The 21,949-nt window shown below is 39.1% G+C and overlaps 1 protein-coding gene across 4 annotated transcripts in view; it reads right to left on the bottom strand.

The window, feature by feature from the left end:
- The window catches only part of RALGPS2 (Ral GEF with PH domain and SH3 binding motif 2), a 138,516-nt gene that overhangs the window by 77,517 nt on the left and 39,050 nt on the right, over positions 1 to 21,949 (bottom strand). For all 4 annotated transcript variants that reach the window (XM_066261232.1, XM_066261231.1, XM_066261233.1 and 1 more), the window contains exons 3-6: positions 17,231 to 17,335; positions 16,085 to 16,135; positions 3,184 to 3,267; positions 140 to 229 (exon numbers count right to left, since the gene is read on the bottom strand). In XM_066261232.1, coding sequence (XP_066117329.1) covers positions 140 to 229; positions 3,184 to 3,267; positions 16,085 to 16,135; positions 17,231 to 17,335 — 330 coding nt within the window. The remainder of the gene's footprint in view (positions 1 to 139; positions 230 to 3,183; positions 3,268 to 16,084; positions 16,136 to 17,230; positions 17,336 to 21,949) is intronic.

Raw genomic sequence — 21,949 nt, 5'->3', positions numbered from 1 at the left:
TTTACTTAAAAACTTCGACATATTCATCACTAGGCCTTCCTCTCCAGCATCAGTAAGTAATAAATAAAGTACCACGGGCAAATATTCACAACAGTGCTGAGTGGCTGAACTCAAAAATAAAAACACAAGTTTTTCTTACCTTAGCAGTTTTAATATAGTGGCTTAAAACTTCTGCTCTAATTTTTAATGTTTGAGCATGAAGAATCTCTCTAACAACCCAAAAGCTTACCTGCAAATAAAAATTAAAAATAGTTGAATGGCAAGATTCTTTACTTACTAGGATCAAATTAATGACAAAAGCTACTTGAAGAACCACCTATACCTGTTTGAAAACAATACTTTTTCTTTCCCTGACTCACCACCGGGACATAACCAATCTTCAAATGTTGCACACATGTCATATATACAGACAGATATAGATATGTTTATATGTGTGTACACACACACATCATTACCATTTTCAATTTGTAAAAGCTAATATTACAAATTTTAAGGAAAAGATCTAAGAGAATGCAATAAAACCAGAGTGATACAACATGAACACTATACAAATACAAGCATTTTTTTTGCTGTGTTCCAAAACACTTAGGCAGCGTCAGGTAAGCTCTAAGAACAGACACAGGAAAATGTGCTCCTTACAGCACGTTTCCCGTGGTCGTGTGATCCCACAATGCCACTTATTTACACTAAGCAGAATACAAAGTGTGAAAAATTCCAAGTACAGTTTTGTTGGCATAAATAAAATGAAGTAAAGTACCAAAGAAAAATACATACAAGTCACTTAACATTAAGATTGTAGTTTAAAAATCATGCAGTGCTTTCTAGTTCAATGAAACCACATTCATGATTTCTTTTTAAAAACTTTAAGAATTATTCATCAGAAGGCAGATCTATAACATTCTATGCTGGTAAAAATGGTTTGCTTCCCATATGATATAATGTAACATGTATGTAACATTTTAATTCATGTACAATAAAAATAAAATCAAAGCACTATCAGTTGGCTCAAAGATATACAAATATAAAAACAGGAAGTAGTTAGAAACATTAGCACAAAAGATTTCACTACCTCCTATTTTTTCACCTACATATTTTGACTGAGAAATGTCAGATTCTATTTGCAATCTGAATCAGTAAACTGTCAAAATGCATATGTTTTATGAAGCTATCTTCATATTTGTTGTATATTTGGGCTATTAATGGTAATAACTACCCCTGATTCTAATTACGTTTACTTCTAAAATATACCAAAAGTTGTATTTTAACAACTTTAGCAATTAACTGTGAATGCAATCTAAACTGCATGATCACTGACTTAATTAAATTTAATGCCAGACAGATATTCTGGTGATTTTAAAACATGATCACCCACTCTTTATCATTCCTCTCATTGAAAGTTGGGTTGTATGTCACCTCTCATGGAATCTTGACAGGCTCCTGAGTGCTTCGATGAACAGAGGACTAAAGAAACTGATGTTGACTTCCAGGACAAGGTCACGTTCATGTTGGAACATTCTCTCTGGGTCCCTGAGCTACCATGTAAGAAGTCCAACTAAGCTCAGACCACCACACCAGAAAGGCTAAATGTGGGTGCTTCCCAGTCGACAGCCCGAGCTAAAGCCAATCCCACCTAAGCATACTGACCGGAACAACCAACACCAAGATACAATTTAATAAAATTACTGGATTAAAAAAATTTTTATTTTATTTTTTTAAGTGAAAGGAGGGAGATAGTGAGACAGACTCCTGTATGCACCCCAACCAGGATCTACCCGCAAACCTGTTGGGGGCCAATGCTTAAATCAGTTGATCTATTTTTAGGCTGATGCTTAGACCAACGAGCTAACCTCAGTGGCCGGGACTGATAAAGAGGAGAGAAGCAGATGGTTGCTTCTCCTGTGTGTCCTGACCGGGAATTGAACCTGGGATGCCCACACGCTGGGCCGATGCTCTACCCACTGAGAAAACCAGCCAGGGTACTGTAACATAATATGTTTGTTTACAAAAAAACCTTTTATTGTGATGATAAATTCTAACCACCTCAGAAATATTTTTAGAGTAACTGTTATGTAGCTTAAATATGGAATTCAGTACATGTTTGTCCTTGCCCCTGTTGATGATTTAATCTAATTTCTAAAAACTTTAACTTACTTCCACATGGGGCACATAGTGGACCAAGCAACCTGAGAAACTACTGGCTACAAACCCACAGGAAATCATATGTCAAAGATAACAGACTGTTTTGCTAAATAAAATAAAAAAATTTAAATGGATAGCTAATAAAGGATTTCCCCCAAAGGTCCAAAACAAAGACAGAAATAAAGGCCACACTCTGGTGAAAAGGTGGCCTAGAACCCACCGGCAGAGGAGAGTACAGAAGAAGGAGAAAAGTCTTTCCTAAGTACGTGTAACCTGCCCTAAGTTGGTTTCGAATTTAAACTTTCAGCACAAAGAAGTACATACAGATAGATGTTCCCCAGCCAAACCATTTAACTCAAATAACGGCCCTAGGTCTGTGACAGCCCTTGGGACCAGCAAAAGCAGACAAAACGTCTCTCAGGGGGGACATACTCTCAGCCTAGGCAGCAGCTAAAGCTCCAAAGAGAAAGCTTCATCAGAATCCAAAATTAAATGTGTAAGAAAATAAACCATGTGTACAAGGGTCAGTAGAAATAAGAGATTTAGTACTCCAGGGACTTTGCATAATTATAAAATATAACATGATAAAGTATAATAATTATAAAATATAACATGATAAAGTATAATAATTATAAAATATAGTAATTATAAAATAAATGTTGAAAATGTTTTAAGAAATTTAAAAAATAAGAAAAAAGATGACTTTGGTGTAAAAGCACACAGTTGAAACAGGTATGACATTTTTGAAGAGAATTTGTGAACTGAAACAGAGACCTGAGAAAATCACATAGAACGAGTACAAGGGGATCATAGGATGTAACATGTGAAAGGCTAAGACAAGCAGGAAAAAATGTCAAGTTCCAACAAATTTTCAATAGGAGTTACAGAAAAAAACCCAGAATGCAGAGGGACAGTATTGGAAGAGATAGAGGCTAAAAAGGTTCCAGAACGGATGTAAAAAGTTAAACTATTTCTTTATGAAAAATTATATATTGAGGAATGATGTTTCAGAAACTGAACATCACAATTTTATCAGCAACTCACATGATTAAATCTCCTTGTGAAGGCAACTGCGTTTGGTGCGGAACTGTATTTTTCTTTTTTATTCCACCCACAACTTGAAAGCTCCTGGAAAATTAGGTTGAAAATGAAATATTAATTCAAGAAATAGCTTGGCTTTCTTGTCATATTAAGGGTTTCAAAACATTCAAGACAGTTGTGTCCCTTCCTAGAACTGTCTTATTTAATAGGAATGTATCATTATAACCGTTCAATTAGATAATAAAAGCAAAATTTTATTAGCAGAATACAGGAGGGCAAAATTACTTGTCTATGAGAACACAGATGGCTGGATTTCTACTCTGTAGGCTGGCTGATGAATACTCCTTTGAAGAGGTCTGACTCCTAAGAGGAAATATCCACAGATCACAGAAGCTGAGCACCCCACAGCCCAAAGGGAAGCGTGCTAGTGGCCAAGCCCCCTAGGTCACTTCGCACTTCCAGCCAGCTCTCCATTCCTCACTCTTCCACTGACAGCCAGGACCCCTGGTACAGAAACCTCTAATAAAGGGGTTCCTGATCCCCCACAGGGTCTGTCAATAGAATTCAAACCACTCAAGAAATTGGATGTAAAAAATTAAATTTGTATTTCACAATAACCTCTAACTGAAATGACATCCCTTTCCATTATAAATACAGGCTACAGATTACAGAATTATGAGTGACTTTGCAATATGTATGACTTTGTCACTAATAAAAATCATGTATTTTCATATCATATTACAAGATATCTCACCCTGGCCGGTTAGCAAGGTTGGTTAGAACATCATCCAAAAACATCAAGGTTGCAGGTTTGATACCATTACAGGGCACATACCCTGTGACCAATGAGTGCACAGCTAAGAAAAGCCACAAATGAATGCTTCTTTCTCCCCTCCCCTTATTCTTCATTTTTTTTATTTTAATTAAGTGAGAGCAGGGGAGAAAGAGAGACAGACTCTTGCATGGATCCATCTAGTAAGCCCCCAAAAGAGTGATGTTCTGCCCATCTGGGGTATTGCTCCATTGTTTGGCAACTGAGCTGTTTTTATCACCTGAGACAGGCGCTGTTTTTAGCAGAAATGGGAATACTGAGGGGAGAGAGATATTGTTTCAACACAGTAGACAAGGAGTAAATGCTCTGAAGATACAAATTACTTTTTCCAAACAAAGAATTAGATTAAAATTTTCAAATTTAGGCCCTGGCCGGTTGGCTCAGCGGTGGAGCGTCGGCCTGGTGTGCGGGGGACCCGGGTTCGATTCTCGGCCAGGGCACATAGGAGAAGCGCCCATTTGCTTCTCCACTCCCCCCCCCTCCTTCCTCTCTGTCTCTCTCTTCCCCTCCCGCAGCTGGGGCTCCATTGGAGCGGGGATGACCCGGGTGCTGGGGATGGCTCCTTGGCCTCTGCCCCAGGTGCTAGAGTGGCTCTGGTCACGGCGGAGCGACACCCCGGAGGGGCAGAGCGTCGCCCCCTGGTGGGCAGAGCATCGCCCCTGGTGGGTGTGCCGGGTGGATCCCAGTCGGGCGCATGCGGGAGTCTGTCTGACTGTCTCTCCCCGTTTCCAGCTTCAGAAAAATACAAAAAAAAAAAAAAAAACCCTAAAAAATTTCAAATTTAAAATTACTGAAGAAAAAAATAAAATGACAGTAAAAAAAAAAATTACTTGGTCCTCAGCCTAGAGGCTGAGGCTCACTTCACAGTAGCTCTCAACAAAGCCAAAAAATATTTAGTGGTAGATATTACATTAACATAAAAATGACATTATGTGATAACTACATTAAAAATCATCAATCTGCTAGAAAGCATTTTGTTCCTCCTAAAAATCACAGCATATTTATATTTTAGGACAAAATTCCCAAAGTTTTTTTTTTGGGGGGGAAATTCCCAAATTAAATCCATAAATACTAAATTTCTTTCAACCAATACAATTTCCAAATTTATATTAATGCTATGACCGAAGTGTCAACTTGCTGTTAAACTAATCAAATCATTTACCATAGACGTGTGACATAGAATTCAAACTCAATGATAGAGCTTTACACATAATGCATATTTCATTTTCCTACTATAAGTCTGAGTTATAAATAACAGATATCCTTGTACATTTTCAGACATTTCCAATCATTTCCTAAAAATAGAGTCCTGCAAGTGAAATCACTGGGTCAAAGAGCATGAACTTTTTTAAGGCTTTGAGATTTAACTGCACATCTGAAATACTGAATTATTTATAATACCACTACACAATAGTCTTATCAAAACTGGATGTAGTTAATTCCCCTTATACATATCATTACTGTAATTTCCCCAATTGTAAGAGCAATTATGTTGAAACACATTTGTTAAATAGAGAGAAATGGGAAGTGGGGGGCCATGAATTGCCTATAAACCCACCACTAGAAGAAGACCTACGTATACATCTTACCAATTCACATGAAGTGCCTATGAAGGCCTGGTTTTTTTGTTTGTTTGTTTTTTTTTTTTTCATTTTTCATTTTTCTGAAGCTGGAAACGGGGAGAGACAGTCAGACAGACTCCCGCATGCGCCCGACCGGGATCCACCCGGCACGCCCACCAGGGGCGACGCTCTGCCCACCAGGGGGCGATGCTCTGCCCATCCTGGGCGTCGCCATGTTGCGACCAGAGCCACTCTAGCGCCTGAGGCAGAGGTCACAGAGCCATCCCCAGCGCCCGGGCCATCTTTGCTCCAATGGAGCCTTGGCTGCGGGAGGGGAAGAGAGAGACAGAGAGGAAGGCGCGGCGGAGGGGTGGAGAAGCAAATGGGCGCTTCTCCTGTGTGCCCTGGCCGGGAATCGAACCCGGGTCCTCCGCACGCTAGGCCGTGAAGGCCTGGTTTTTGTTTCTTCAAAGTAGGCAACACACCTGACCTTTTCTGTGTGATTTAATCTACTGATGTAGTGCTTAAAATAGTCCTTCTCGTCCTGAGAACAGACACCTTTACAGCAGTAATAAAAGTAAGTTAACACCAACTTAAATTCACTATGTTCCAGGCACTATTCTAGTGCTTTGTCCATACCAACTCCTGTGATCCTATCTTCATCATTATATAATTTATTATAATAAAAAACCCAGACAAAGGTACTGGTGACTCATGGCTTTATGTTTTACGTTAAAAGATTTTTAAAGCTTTTGTGATTTCTCAAATAAAAAATGCTAGGAGGTTTTGAAAAGTTTAATTCTTGGAACATTTCAACATCATTAACTTAATGAAAATTTCTGATGGAAGTGGGGTGGGGTGGGGGAGAATGAATCGATCTGTAGTCACATTAATTGGGAGCAAATGGATTAATATTCAATTGAAGCTCTCCATTTGGAAGAACTGTATAATTAGAAAATAAGAAACAAAATTTTTTTTAAAAACTACTTAAGATGGTAGTTTCTGCTTTAGAAAATCTCTCCCCTTTGAGACAATATATATGACTAGTCCATCTAACACAGGGGTCGGGAAACTTTTTGGCTGAGAGAGCCTGAATGCCACATATTTTAAAATGTAATTCCGTGAGAGCCATACAATATGTTTAACACTAAATACAAGTAAATGTGTGCATTTTATGTAAGACCAACACTTTTAAAGTACAATAAGTCTCTGAATTCCTTTTAATAATGTTGTTATGCTGTTGCTAACCAATGATGAATAAAGTACTTCTTACCATTAATGCGACTTCTGGGGCTGCATGGTTTTGCTGATGGCTTTGTAGTCTGGTTGATACGTGGTGAAGTTAAGCTTCATGCAGGCGTTGAGACTTCCACCCATTCAACATGATTGTAGGTTGGTCTTAATGTTCTTTAGATGTGAGAAAGACTGCTCACATGCATACGTAGAGCCAAACATTATCAGTACAGCAATACTCACACACTGCAGTGTGTGGTATGTGACAGGAAGCGCGTTCCAGTTTTGACAATAGCTGGTCCACGGGTTGAAGTTTTTTCATTCCTCCCACTTGTGTTTGCTCACCAACTCTGCTTGCTGTTATGCAAGTCTTTCCAAATCTTCATTCAGTGACTTGAACTTATTTACCCACATGTCTGAGGCCTTCAGGTCAGCAGCTTGTAGCTCAAAATCTCTGATGGAGACACTGGGGATGTAAATCAGGTTGGCGCTGTCCACTGCACACTCGTGTGGATGGTGAACTTAAAAAGATGAGTGTGCTCACGAAATTCTCCAAAGCGCGCTTTGAATGACTGCAGATTAGATGTGAAGCCCGCTAGCTGCTGGAGATCAAGATGTTGAGCAGCATCACTTGCTGTGCATGCATCTTTAAACTCTCCCCGTTTTTCAAAGTGTAGTAAATGACCTGTTTCAATATCACGAAGAAGAGTTCCAGCTTGTTTTCAAATGCAAACACTGCTTGTTGAAGGGATAAGACTGTATTTCCAACGCCTTGCATTTTCACATTGAGCTAGTACAGATGTTCAGTCATGTCCACATGATGATAGAACTTCAGGAGCCACTCAGTGTTAGCTAACTTAGGATGCTGGACGTTTTTCATTTCAAGAAAAAAGTCCAGATTTCACTCAGACAAGCCGTGAAACGGCTGAGCACCTTCCCTCTTCCCTGTGGGTGGCTGGAGCCAATCTTGACAACCAACGCACATTGCTGTGTAGAAGCAGACCAGGATAATTATTCCCAACTTCATCCAGCAGTGTTTTAAACTGGTGGTCATTTAAAGCTCAGGCAACAATAAAGTTGACCACCCGAATGACCAGCGTCATCACCTCACCAAGCTGCTTGCCACACATCTGAGCACAAAGTGCCTCCTGATGTAGGATGCAGTGAAAACTTAGGATGAGTCTCTTTTCATGTTCACGAAGAAGCCCTGCGAATCCTCTTGTTTTTCCCCACCATGCATGGAGCACCATCAGTACACACCAAAATAAGTTTATCCATCGGTAGATTTTTTTCCTTAGGAAACTCAGTGAAAGACTTGAATAAATCCTCCACTCTTGTTGTCTCTTTCATAGGCAAAATAGCAAGACTTTCCTCACATAGTGTGTCACCGACAGCATATCCTGCAATCACGCTGAACTGGGATAAACGGCTTACGTCTGTTGACTCATCCAAAGCGAGAGAAAAGAATGGTGCTGCATTTATGTCCTTCACTTGTGTTGCCTCAATTTGATTTGCCATCATGATGGTACGATCGTGAACAGTTCTTGCCGACAGAGGCATGTCTTTTATTCGTTTGATTATCTTGTCTTTATTCGAAAAGTCGTCAAAAAGTTCATTGGCAGTATCAAGCATGAATGTTTTGGCATACTCCCTATCTGTGAATGGTTTTCTATTTCTCATAATTGCTAAAGCACCAGCAAAGCTAGCCAAATTCCAGTCACCTTGTTGGGTCCAAATACGGAGTTGCTGCTGACTAGCTTGCACTCTGCACAGTAGCTCTTGACAGGCTTTCTTCTTGCTGTCTCCCGCTGGATATATCGATGCAAATGTAGTATGGCGTGTGTCGAAGTGCCGCTTTATATTTGACCGTTTCATCAATGCAATTTTATCATTGCATATTAGACACACTGCAGAACCTGCTCTCTCCACAAAGGCGAATTCCTCTGTCCATTCCTGCTGAAAGGTACGATACTCCTCATCTTTTTTTCTTTTAGCTATCTTCTTCGTCAAAAGGGTTTCTGCAATTTAGCCAGCTGACTACTTGATTAAAAGGAGGGAAGTTTACTTCCTGACCTCACAACGACCCGTGTACATTAAGCATTATCCAATAAGAATTTGGTGTTGTCCTGGAGGACAGCTGTGATTGGCCCCAGCCACCCGCAACCACGAACATGAGCAGTTGGAAATGAATGGATTGTAATACATGAGAATGTTTTATATTTTTAATGTTATTATTTTATTAAAGATTTGTCTGCGAGCCAGATGCAGCCATCAAAAGAGCCACATCTGGCTCATAAGCCATAGGTTCCCAACCCCTGGTCTAACATAACCAGCCACCAGAACTATAAAGATGGAGAACAGATAGGTGGGTGCCAGGAGATGAGGATGCCAGGGAGGGGGACAGCAGACGGGTGTATCTGAAAGGAGCAGGCACGCAAGGGAGAGACCTTTCTGGTATTGGAATCATTCTGTATCTCGGCTGAGGTGGAGGTTAAACAAACCTACATGTATGACAAAATGTCATAGAACTATAACAGGCATGCACTAAACTCTACTTTTGTAAGATGTAACTACAGGGAAAACTGGGTGAACAGTAAATAAGACTTCACATTATTTTTTTTGCAACTTCCTATGAATCTATAATTAATACAAAAGAAAATGTTGAACAATAACAACAGCCCATTCAATGGGTTATGAAGCTGAAACTGCATGGAACACTTGGGCCACTTACTTCTTCTACCCGACATACACTTAAGTCAGCTGCCTTTAGGCCTTTTGCCTTGCTCCAACTCCCCCTCTCAACAGCCACTAAATTTCTGTGAGGAAATAATTGCTTTTTCCTTTGTTTCTATCTATTTTTGTCTCAGACTCTAGGATCTTCTTCTAGTGACATGGGAATATAATCTAAGAAATAAATTCTACCAGTGTCACAGAGTACGCTGGTCAGGAGATATTTTATACTGCCCTGGCCATGGTGCAGTGGACAGAGCGTCATCCAGAGCACAGAAGTCGCTGGCTTGAGCCCCGGTCAGGGCACACATGAGAAGCAATCAATGGCACAACTTAAGTGGAACAACAAGTTGATGTTTCTTTTTCCCCTCCCCCTTATTCTCTCTCTCTCTCTCAAAAAAATAAAAGTTATTTTATACTAAAACATCTCCCATAGACAACAAAAAGTTGAAGTAAACTTAGTGACTTAAAGGATTTAACATTTTTTCCCCATTGATTTAAGGGAGAGAGAGAAGAAGGAGGAGAGAGACAGAGAGCATCAACTTGTTTACTTAGTTATTCCATTTAGTTGTGTACTCATTGACTGCTTCTTGTATGTGCCCTGACCGGGGGTTGAACCCGCAAACTCTGGTACTAGGTCAATGTTGATCCACTGAGCCACTCAGCCAGGGCCTCAAAGGTTATTTTCTTAAGGGTCTGACTTAAGAACGGGACTGACTTGAGCTGAGTCCACTTTGTAAATAAGCCTCCATTTTAGCAAAGGCTTAAGGAAATAGAGCAGCTTTGATGATGCCTCTTAAAATCTGTTCGAATGGATTTGACTCACATTTTCAAAACCAGGCAGAGAAGAGAAATCCTCTGATGTGGTAAGGTACCTAAAAGCTGCAAAGTTAATATTGATATTTTAGGAGGAAAGGTCAGGCTTCCTGTCCCGTCCTTCCTTTGGGGAAGGGAGGGAGAAGAAATGTGAAAGTTTCCTGGCTTGCAGAAATGTACTGCGTAGGAGGCTCCCTTCTACTAGGAAGCTTAAAGAGCATTTTATTAATTTGGGCTAGGTGTGCAGAGAGATTTTGTAGATATGATTTTTTACACTTGTGTGATTTACACCAAACCAGGATGGCTGATAGCATTGTTTGTAAATGAAGAGGGGAAGGAGATTTAAATTCCCTCCCTTCCCCCCACACCTGTAAGAAAGCAGGTAAATAGCTAAGCAGGTGCAGGAAGAGAGAGATTGAAAAAAACCTTTTCTTATTTGATGAGCCATTCGAAGGCATTAATCCCCTGGCACCATGGAAACCACCCTGCCACTCCTGAAAGCATATAATTAATGTACATATCTCTAAACAAAGGAATGGCAAATGAACACTAGAAAATTTAGGAATATCTTTTTATAGAATAACATTTTGGCTATTGTGTTACCTTATAATTTTTGATGTGTAAAAATGTTTTTTATGAATCCTATGGACAAATGTTGTAAACTTGCTAATGAATTGTATCCCACCCCCCTCATCCTTTTCCCACCTCCCTGTGTGTGTGTGAGCAAAGGTATATAACCTGCCACAAGGGCTGTGCCTGGCGCACACGATTCGGGTCTGCGAATGCCCCGTGTTAGTCATATGTGGCTGGCATATTTAATAAATCTCCTTTAATCAAACTCCTTAAAATTCATCTGGACTTTGTGTCCCTATGTAAACCTGCGGAAGTGAGGTACGGTACTTTTCAGCATCTGGGGTACAGATACTTTACAATACTGACAGTAACTCACATGCAGAAAGTCCATTTCTGAATGGTCATTAAAAGTGTTAAGTGAAAGAACACTCATTCTGAGCCATGAAACCAGGAAGCCCGATTTCCAGCTGCGCTTACTTTAGAAGCACGTGGGAAGGCAAACACAACTGAGGACCACCTACCCTGTGAAAGAATTAATGAATTTCACAGGGGCCACAGCTTCTCTTATATCTTGTAGGTCTGTTCTGTAAAGTCAAATTCTTGCTCTAACTTTCATCTTGTAGGTTCCAACACTCTTAACAGGACTGCTCTAAGGGTGATGTTGGAGGGATACCTATAGATAGAAGAAGAGAAAAGGCCAATATAGACCAGCATGTAGACAGAGATCGAGGAAGAACAGAAAAAAGTGATGAAATCTGCAAAAGGCTGCAGATGCTGGGGGTTAGGGGACATCCTCACAAGATGGCAAGAACTGCTGAGGTAATCTTGCTTAAAAGTGGGAAGCTTTAAAGGGATATAGTATATCCACTGGCATTCAGCCTGCATGGCTATTTAGAAAGAAGTTTCAGCCACAGATGAAGTCCTCACTATGACTCCTGTATTTTTAACCAACAGAATAAGCTTTGAAATCAGCATTCTTTCTCAAACTATGTAACTCCAATATAGTATGTTAAATCAAAACTATCACTTCTCTTTTCTGATGTACTCACATTGTCTCCTCCTCCCTCCTCCCATTACCTTAAAGCCGCTTCTATCATGAGATGGGAGGTAAGGGCAGCAGTTATATATACACATACCTACTCCCCTAATCAACAATTCTTCTCTGCACCTACTCAAGTTCTAATCCAAGCCCAGCCTCACCATGAATTAAGGAAGATATGGTGATGAACAGCAATGATGTGACATGGTCCAAGAGCTGGCCTTGCCTCTGATGGAACAATCAGTTTATTCCAGTCTCCAAGAAAAACTTCAATTCTAGTGTCTTTTGCTTTTTTCACATCTCTCACTACATTCATGAACTGTTTACATTTTAACTCTAATGCCAATGATAACCTTCACTGAACAAGATATTCCTGATGTTGGAACTTTGAATGTTACCAAGATTACAGTCCCTTTTGCTTACATAAAACAGTCTGCAGGGAGAAAGCTCTTTCTACATACTGCCAATTGAACGTTTTTTCAACGATGATTTCATGAGATTCAGAATCCTCTAGCACAGCGGTTCTCAACCTGTAGGTCGCGACCCACAGGTTGAGAACCGCTGCTCTAGCATGTGCTCTCTCCCTCATTTACCCAGCATTCTCCCCCAATCTCTAGTGCATCCAGTCAGGCAGGAAGGCCTTACCGGTCCTTTGTATTGAACATCTGTGTACTGACGTCATCTAAATGACTTATGGCACTGACCTACCAGAACAAATAAAGTGTGCACTTTCCTCTCTGAATGGAATACATGCCTGAGGACTTTCAGTCAGAGCCTGTCACTTCACGAACACTTGAGAACCTCCCAAGAGGGGCGAACATTATCCAATGTCCTGACTAACGTACAGTTCCCTCTGTATGTAAGACTTACGAAAGCCCCACGGGACTGCGACTGGTGAGGAAACTCAACTGCTAGCAGTGTGCTGTGCTAACTCAGCCTGCTATAAGCAACGTAAGGCTCATTCTGAAGACAACCCACTGTTGTAATAAACATGGCAACACCTTCAGAAGAAATACAAGCTTTATAGAGCATCAGAAAAGTCATAATCATCACAATAAAACCAGAAAAGTCATTAATCGTCAAAATAAAACCAGAAAAAAAACCCTATGATTGTAATAAACATGGAAAAACCTTCAAAATACAGTCAGTGCTTCATCAACACTGAAGGAGGACACGCACTGGAGAGAAGCCCTTTAAACGTGTAAGAGCTTTCTACAAGAAAACAAACCTTCAGGGTTAAAAGAGAACCCGTACTGGGGAAATCTACACACACAAGAAATGTAGGAAAACTAGTCAGCTGAGCTTCAGCTAGATACCAGAAAATTCACCCTAGAAATTAATGAAGCACAAAACCATTAAGCTAAACTTCTGCTCTTACTAAGCTTTGAATAATTCATACTAGGGAAGAAAGCTGAAAATGTTCTGAATTGTGGGCAGACGCCCCCCCCCCAAAAAAAAACCCTCGTGTTTCCATAGACAGACTATTACCTCTAAAAGTCACATTCTTGGTCTGGATAACAGATTTTTGCAGAAATGACAAACAATGGATGATGATATGCCTGTGATCTATACAGTACAAATCTTCAGAATGGTCACTTATCAAAGTCAAATACCGAACAGGTGTTATCTTAGGCACAGGAGACACATCAGGGAGCAGAGCAGAGCAAAGTTTCTGGAGAACAGGGGAAAGAGTTCAGATAAAGAGAGGGGGGGAAAGAATGACATGTCGGTCTCTGATTGGTACTAAACATGGGGAGACTGCAAATCACTCAGACCAGGAACCTGAAAAACTAGTACCAAAGCAAACATTTTTTCTATGTAATTACAATCCTACTATTTTTTCAAATTACCCGTGAATTTTCCTTTAATATTAAACTTGCTTCATTTGTAAATGTTTTTCCATTCTTATCTACCAAGAAACAAACAAAAAAATCCCTAAGAAGCCAAGTATCAAAATCTGTTCCTTTGTTTTCTTTTAATCTGAGGTAATTTCAAGTGTGATACAGGGTTGGGGAAAAACCAGGGTTAGCATTAAGTCTGATTCATATCTGCTCTTAAAGATTTTGTTTGGCAGTATTCTTTCAATGACTGAGGTCAGTACCTATATAATAAAAATAATTTTTCACACTTCAAAGATAAAGTAGTTTCTACAGTGAAATAAAAGGTTTGGAAGTTTTCTCTTTTTTTCCTTGAGCAATTCTGAAGTATAATACATTTGGCACAATGAACATTGTAGATAAGCAACTTTACTGAGAAAACAACTGCGCCTCTTATAGTTGACCCTTTCCTCCTGAAAGTCAAGAATAAGTTTAGTTAAGTTCTGCCTGACACAAAAGACTTGGGAATTCAAGTCGGAACTCCACAAACTAATAAGATTTATAGGGTCCTACTTAGAGAACTGAAACTGCAAACAGGAGAAACATATTTTAATGAGTTCTAGGTAACTGAGAAATTGCCTCTAGTAGAGAAAACTGAGTGAGGCTTGTGTGGTTCACTCACCGGCCTGCCCCTGAAATCACTAAACCACACAGCTGGATTCACAGTCTATTCTTCGAAGTTCAAATTTAGTATAAATTTTATTTCAGAAAATGTGAATACATCATCACGGGAAACAGAATTATATATGGATATATACACATAATGATGAACTTTGATTTAAATAGTTTTGGTGTAACTTAACTAAAGATCTCCCAGTTTCATCAAGTACTGACACACACACACAGCTTTTTATGTTTAATACACACACACATATAAACACAAGAGACTTGAACATTGGTAGAGTGGACAAAAACATGAAGATAAAAGTTACCAGATTCAGTGATAACCACCATCTTTTCATAATATTTTGTTAAAATTTTAACAAAAAATCCCTTCATTTTTTAGGAGAATTCCTTCATACTTTAAGGAAACTAGTATTCTAACTACATAATGAGAGAGATACCATTTTATGCTAATAAATGAGATTAATCCATTAGACTGGCTGACATTATGGCATAAACGATCTTTTGTTAAATTTCTCAACAGCAAGAGTTTTGACCTATTAACTAACATTTGGAAACCAATCTGAAGATGCCCCAGCTCTACAGCTCAGTAACTAACGCCCTGAGGGCACGCATCGGCACAGACACTACTCATCAGGAGCATACTAAGAAAACAAAAAGGTAGGGTAGTATTTACATCAAACATATAAAACCTGCAATGGCACCTATTGCTGAGGGACATAATGTCCTTGTAGAGGAAGACATTAGGTACCCGGGAATGACCAGATCCACACTGGACAGCGGCTGTGTGGAGGGGGAGGAGGGGAGAGAGGCGGCGAACGTGGGAGAACATGGAGCGGCTGCAACAGTCCTGGTTAGGTCGGTACCCAGGGGTCACCTTGTTCTTCACATCTCACATTAACTATCTCATGATAAATGAGAGAACATGTTTCTACCCAATGACAAAGTCCTGCTTATGCGGCAAGGTATAATGTAGTCTTGGAGATTCTGTGAGTAATGGTTTTCAAGGCCGCATTTAACCACCTAGCCTGCACTCAACCACCCACATTCTGCTGTGCGCCTGCTATAAACTCGCCACAGCTCACCCGCCTGTGCCCTGGGTGTCACAACTCACTCCAGTAAAGCCTTTCCCTGTGTACGCATAATACGTGGTTACAGTGGGCAGATGCATAATAAATGCCAGTCTCCTTTAAAAAAAAACAAAAAAGCCTTCCTCGAGTCCCTCTTCTCTCCAAAGTGTCAACATAGTCATATTACAGAGTCATAAAATGAAAGTATAAGTGAAAAGACAACTAGAGTAAGTTGTGAAGCCCAGTATCTCGTTTCCATTCTCCCATTAAAAAGCTTCAGAGCCTCTCGAAGTCTATTACTCCCTTCACTAAAGTGATGAAGCCAAATGAACCCAAATACAGTTCTACCTACGACTCAATCACGTGCAGCTATGAGTGCCATTTGAGGTCCCGAGGCCTGAATGACACAGTAACAGACTAGTTACATCAAGAGCTTTAAATACTTAAAATTCAGAAAGTATAATTTAACAATTCTAAAACGTCTTGACTTGGGATACTATAATTGCTTATTTTGCATATTTACAAGAAAAGTTTTTAAAACTACTCACATCTGGTTGAATGGCTTTAAATACTGGGACGTCCATTAACGTTATCTGACCCTGAAATAAAAAGTTAAAAAAATGACAATTTCTTCTTTAGAAAGCCAAGATATGACATAGATTCTAAATTAAAATGATATTCTATACTAAAATATATTGAATAAGAAAATACTAGAAAAATCTCAAATTTATAAGGGTTTAAGAAAATGAAAATTTAACTCTTACACCATTGAATATCAGTATTTCTTTTTTTAAACTGAATTTACTGGGATGACATTGGTTAATAAAATTATATAGGTTTCAGGTGTACAGTTCTATAATATATTGTCTGTACATTGTATTGTGAGTTCACCACCCCGTCAAGTCTCCTTCCAACACTGTTTATCCCTTTACCCTTCTTGTAACTCCTCCCATCCCCCAAACATAAGTATTTCTAATTATCTCACACCTGTTTATATTTCTTGTGAGATAAATGAGGTAAAGTGAAAAAATAAAAATAATTAAAAATTTTTGAATATGGGTATATATTAAATCAAAACCAAACCAAAAATCAGATCTACTAGTTCATGAGGCAGTGCTATGGACCTATCTCAATGACTAAAAATGTAAAACAAAATCCAACAATGCATCAAAGAATAACATGCTATGACCAAACACAGTTTGTTCTTGGGTTGCAAGAACGGTTCAGTATCAGAAAGTCAATAAATTCTGTTAATGAGTTAAAGGAGAAAGAGAACACACACAAACATTTATGTCAATTAAGAAGCTTTTCTGGATAACTTTCATGGTGTTGCAATAATGCCTTCAATTTTTACTTTTCAACTTTTTAATTTACAAAAAAGTAAAAATATTTCTGACATGTCAATTAAGGGCTGGGGGAGGTGGTATAGGTAAAGACTATGCAAGCAATTGCCATAAAGGTAAATACTTATTATTACTCACCAAGCTGGAAATGAAATTTATGAAGCTCTTCTCAAGAGATCTACAGTTCTTCTCATCTTCCCCGTCTCATCCCTCTGCTTGCTCCATCACAACCTGCTTTATTTGTTTATTCATTTTTACCGTCTCCTCTGCTGATCCTACACATTCTAACTCAATAGCACCAATACGCAAATTATGTGCAAAAGTTGGAGAAAGGAGAGGAGGGAGTCTTACCGCATATTCTTCTGGTGTGACCTTGAGAACATCAAACACCACAGCATCAAAGCTTTTCCTCAATTCAGAACCCTTGTCACTTAATGAGTCAGAACTGCTACTTTTCTGTTGAGTTAAAAGAAAATGCAGCCACTTTAATACTGTCTCAAAGTCAATGTCACGGAAGCTAGGTCAGCATAAAAAAACTAAGGAAACGGAGTGCAGGGGGCTAACAAGCGCTGCAGGGAAGTTGGGCAGACAGTTAGTTGCTTCTCCGGAAAAGCACTAGAGTCAGGCAACTTGAAGTTGAACCTCAACTTCAGATTTTTAGGTTTCTGAATAAAGTCATTTTCTCTCTGTCAGTTTCCTCACCCTGACAATCCTATTATTTCCTAGAGAAAGAAAAGAATTTAACAAGTTCAATGATTTTCACATGGGTAAAGGGAAGTTAGACGAGAAGGCTACACCTGTTTATGATTTATAAATTAATTTTTACTAAGAAAAACAAATTATTTTCAGAACCTAAACCACAAGAGAAAACATTCAGAACTCCATTAATTAAGTCCAGTCTTACTTGTGAAGTGGTGAATGTCTGTGACAATTGATAATGTTCTTCCTGTTATATTACAAATTTAAGTGTTTTCTGCCTTGAGGTTACTGTTTTAAGTTTGAATTTGCTATTGCAACCTATACATCAAAAGGTGGCTTTTGGCCCTGAAAACCTTATTTCTGTTCCAGTTGCACTTCCTTTGAGCCAGGAGATGCAAATGTATTCTTGCATCATTTGGTCAAAACCACAGCATCATCACTGTAACTACACGTAGACCATGCTCTGCTAAATGGTAGTGGGAAATCAGGCTACAGATAATGACACGAAAAACCTGACCCAAGTTTCAATCACCAAGGTATACTACATGTCAATCTGCCAGCTGTTATACATCACTTTTGAGCACTTGTCATTACGGCTCATTTTTAGTTTCCCTCCCTTTCAAGAGCAGCTAGTTATAAAAATCGTTACCGAGGAAGAGAGCTGTCGTTAATTTTGGAAAATTCTCAACCATTATACTGGAAAACAAAATTTTTGTTGCATCCACAAAAACACTTGTTCTTACTTAATTCAAATGTGCCGATCTCAAATCTGACATTAGTTTTTCTCTGTAAGCTACAGTATTTTTTGCAATTCAAGATTTTAGGTTTTCATCTTATTGTAAAATTTTCAGCATTTAGTTTAACATAATGAAGTAGAATGACTTCTTGGGCATCATCTTTGTGAAAATATAATAATTTACATAATGCAGTAAATACACTAATACACTAAAAGATATGATTGCATCAGAATTTGTCTACAATTTTGAAATAGAACATATTAAAACACTTATTTTAATCATAAAATTTGCACAAAACTTATTTAAATTCTATTCAGGCAAAATTTGCGTTTGTAGCTCTTGCTTTTGTGTACTCGTTGAGGACAATCTCGTTTGATGCTCCAGCAGTAGTCTGCTCATCACTAACAGCTCCAAGATTTTTGGGAAACTTATCAAGGTGACTGTTCAGGAAGTGAATCTTAACGCTCATGTTACATCCAATGTCACGGAAAGCCAACAGCATCCTTTGAACCAGAAGTTTATAGTTTTCTGCTTTTTTGTTGCCAAGGAAGTTCTTTGTAACTGCCACAAAAGACTGCCATGCTGCTTTCTCCTCCTTATTCATCTTCCTGGCAAATTCTTCGTCACGTATGAGGGTTCAAATCTGAGGTCCATCGAATGCACCTGCTTTTATCTTCTTGAAAGACAAGGCAGGAAAAGCAGAAATAATATGTTGAAAGCATTCACTTTCTCTATTCAAAGCCTGAACAAACCGCTTCATTAAGCCAAGTTTGATGTGAAGTGGGGGAAAAATGATCCTGTCTCGATTAACGACAGATTCATTCACAATATTTTGCATCCCTACTTCCAGAGCTTCACGTTTTGGCCACTCCTTCTGTGTCCAGTGTTTCTCCCGAGCTCGGCTGTCCCACAAACACAGAAAGCAAGGATACTTCGTGAAACCTATATCTGAGTCTGGTTCTGTTGCTTGCTCTGTCTCTTCAGACTGTTTCTTCTGACCTTTTAGCATGCCTTGCAATTTGCTGAAAGCCAGACATGGTGTACTGAGTAGAGGAAGGTAAACAGACCCATAGTGTAAGGGTTTATGTTTATTTAGGTAGGAGTCATGCGGTTTACTCTTCACTGTTGCTGGGCTATTTCAGTGTTTAATTCCCTTTAGTGTCTTTGCTTCCTCTCCCATTGTCTTCAGGTTTCTCCAGAAACTCCTCCTTAGTTTGCGGTTCCTGGAGGTCCTTTCGGCTGCAATCCTCCATGGGGCAGGCAGCTGCTGATACGGTGTCAGATGGGGCGAAAAGGAGCCTTGACAACCCCACATCAGTCTTTCTCTGAGTCTGTGCCCTTGGGCTGTGCCCTTCTCAAGGGCTTCTCAGTGGCCCAAGTTAGAAAGTGAGACTGGAAGGCTGGAGGGGGCTGGAGGCGGGCATTTCTCTTCCTCCAAGCAGATTCGGCTCTGGAGTTTCACTTGAAGTGAGGGAGGGCAGAGTGTGCTGGGCATATTTCGAAGGGGTTCCTTTCCCCCTCCCCCATGTGAGAACCTGGTGGGGCTCCTAGAGGTAAAATGCACAAAGTGGGGGTGGGAGACTAAGACTGGGCCCCCAGGAGTTTGTAACTTACAAGCTAGAGCACTCACAGCCTCCAGCAGTTGGACAACAGCAGCTTATGTCTCCGTACCCTCCCCAGGCTCCAGTGACTTCTGCTCTTGGTAAACTGTGATGCTCCATATGTGCCCCTCTCTCTAGTTTTTTAGGCGTCACTGTCAGTTTGCTCTGTGACATCAATTCTCTGATAGAGCTAAAAAGAGTGAGTTCCATTTTGTTCGGTTTTCTTGTGTTGTGAGGACAGGAGTGATGAATTCCAAGCTCTCTGCGTGTCTGAGCAGGAATCCAAAGTCCCATAAACGGATCTTATGCATACTATTATATTTCATGTGTTTAGTCTTTGGAACTATGGCAAGCTTACAGTACATTAATATTATTTTATGTCCTAAGACTAATACAGAAATTTATTTATAATGTTAAGCAGTTGAACAGACATCAGTTTTGCATTATACACTAATCCAGTAGCTTCCCAAATAATTAATTACATCTGTCAAGTAATAACCTGGTATTAAACATAACTTGGTAATTTTCTCAAAGTTTTAAACTCATTCAAAACAAGCTAGAAAGTTATAAGTAGTTTTACTGGTCATGATAATTAGTAATCGCTTTCCCTTCATCCTTACAATTACAAGTGAGATGCTTCTATTTGCTTCTCCAATACCAGTAAATACTACATACACTGGTAACAATAAGCTAAGCATTACTTAAGAATAATCTCCACTGTGAGAACAGTCATTCTTTATTTAACACAAGACTAAACAAACTACACACTTCTAGAAATCTGAAAAAAATTCACTGCAACTCTATTGCTATCAGAAGCTTCAAGTACAGGTTAAGAATCAAGGTACTGAAGCTCTGGCTGGGTGGCTCAATTGGTTAGAGTGTCATCCTCATACACCAAGGTTGAGGGTTCGATCCCCGGTCAGGGCACATACAAGAATCAACCAATGAATGCATAAATAAGTGGAACAACACAATGTTTCTCTCTCAAAAAAACCAATCAATAAATAAAATTTAAAGAGTAAAGGTACTTTGACAGGAAAAGTCACACAAAGCAAGTATTTTATTCATTCTGTAAACTTGTCACATTTATGAGAAATCTTCATTTCGATGTTAATAGCTCTATATTTTAAGAGAAGGTGGAAAATTGTCCTTTTAATTTTATTTTCTTGCTACAGCAGTACAATTTAAAAGGCAGACTCCCCTGCCCTTATTTATCATATACTAAATAACACCACTCTGAGTTCGGACGTAATTAATTCACTTTTATGAAAGTAAAAAAAAATTTTTATATAAGTAAAACGATCTATTTTATTTAAGAAATAATTGTGTGCTGCTTCCTGTAATATTAGACAAAGGTTTCAGGATATATAGTTATAAACATACTGTACATATACATCCATATATTTAATGTACTCAAGTAATGTGGTTATAAATATACCAAGTAAACATACTATAATACAGACACACAAACATATAATGCAATCCCTATCTCAAGAAGAAAAGCTATGTACAAATTTATGAATAAAATTATAAAAAGGTATTTTTTTAAAGTGCTCCATCTGTTTCAGGGATCAGGAAAAGACATTCTGAAAAGTATAGCATCTGAAACAGGTTTTGAAAGATAGACAAAATGTATTTTTTGCACAGAAAGAAGGAAGGGCACATGGAAAAAAGAAATTCCTGGTAGAAAAACACAGGCAGGTATAACAAAAGCAGGAAAAGCTAAGGTTTATACAAACTTCAGCAAGATGTAGCATTCTTTCACAAGACTGGATTTCAAGTAGAGGATTAGCAACAGTTAAAGTAAAACCCATTAGAAAAAATAATTGGGGGCCATTTTGAGAAAAGTCTTGAATACAAAGCTGAGGGTCACAAGTGTTTAAGCAGCAGGCAGTGAGGAACCACAGTGTCCGGAACAATGAAGTTTAACAGCTGGATTTTAACAATACAAAAATTGAACTGCAGTTAAGTGCACCCAACACAGCTGAGAACAGAAGTGCAAGATCAAGCTGAAAGGCTGTTGCAGTAATCCA

This window comes from Saccopteryx bilineata, chromosome 2 (assembly GCF_036850765.1).
Source record: "Saccopteryx bilineata isolate mSacBil1 chromosome 2, mSacBil1_pri_phased_curated, whole genome shotgun sequence".
NCBI classification, from domain to species: domain Eukaryota; kingdom Metazoa; phylum Chordata; class Mammalia; order Chiroptera; family Emballonuridae; genus Saccopteryx; species Saccopteryx bilineata.
Note: the sequence above shows the minus strand (reverse complement) of the source record. Positions and strands in the feature narration are given on the sequence as shown.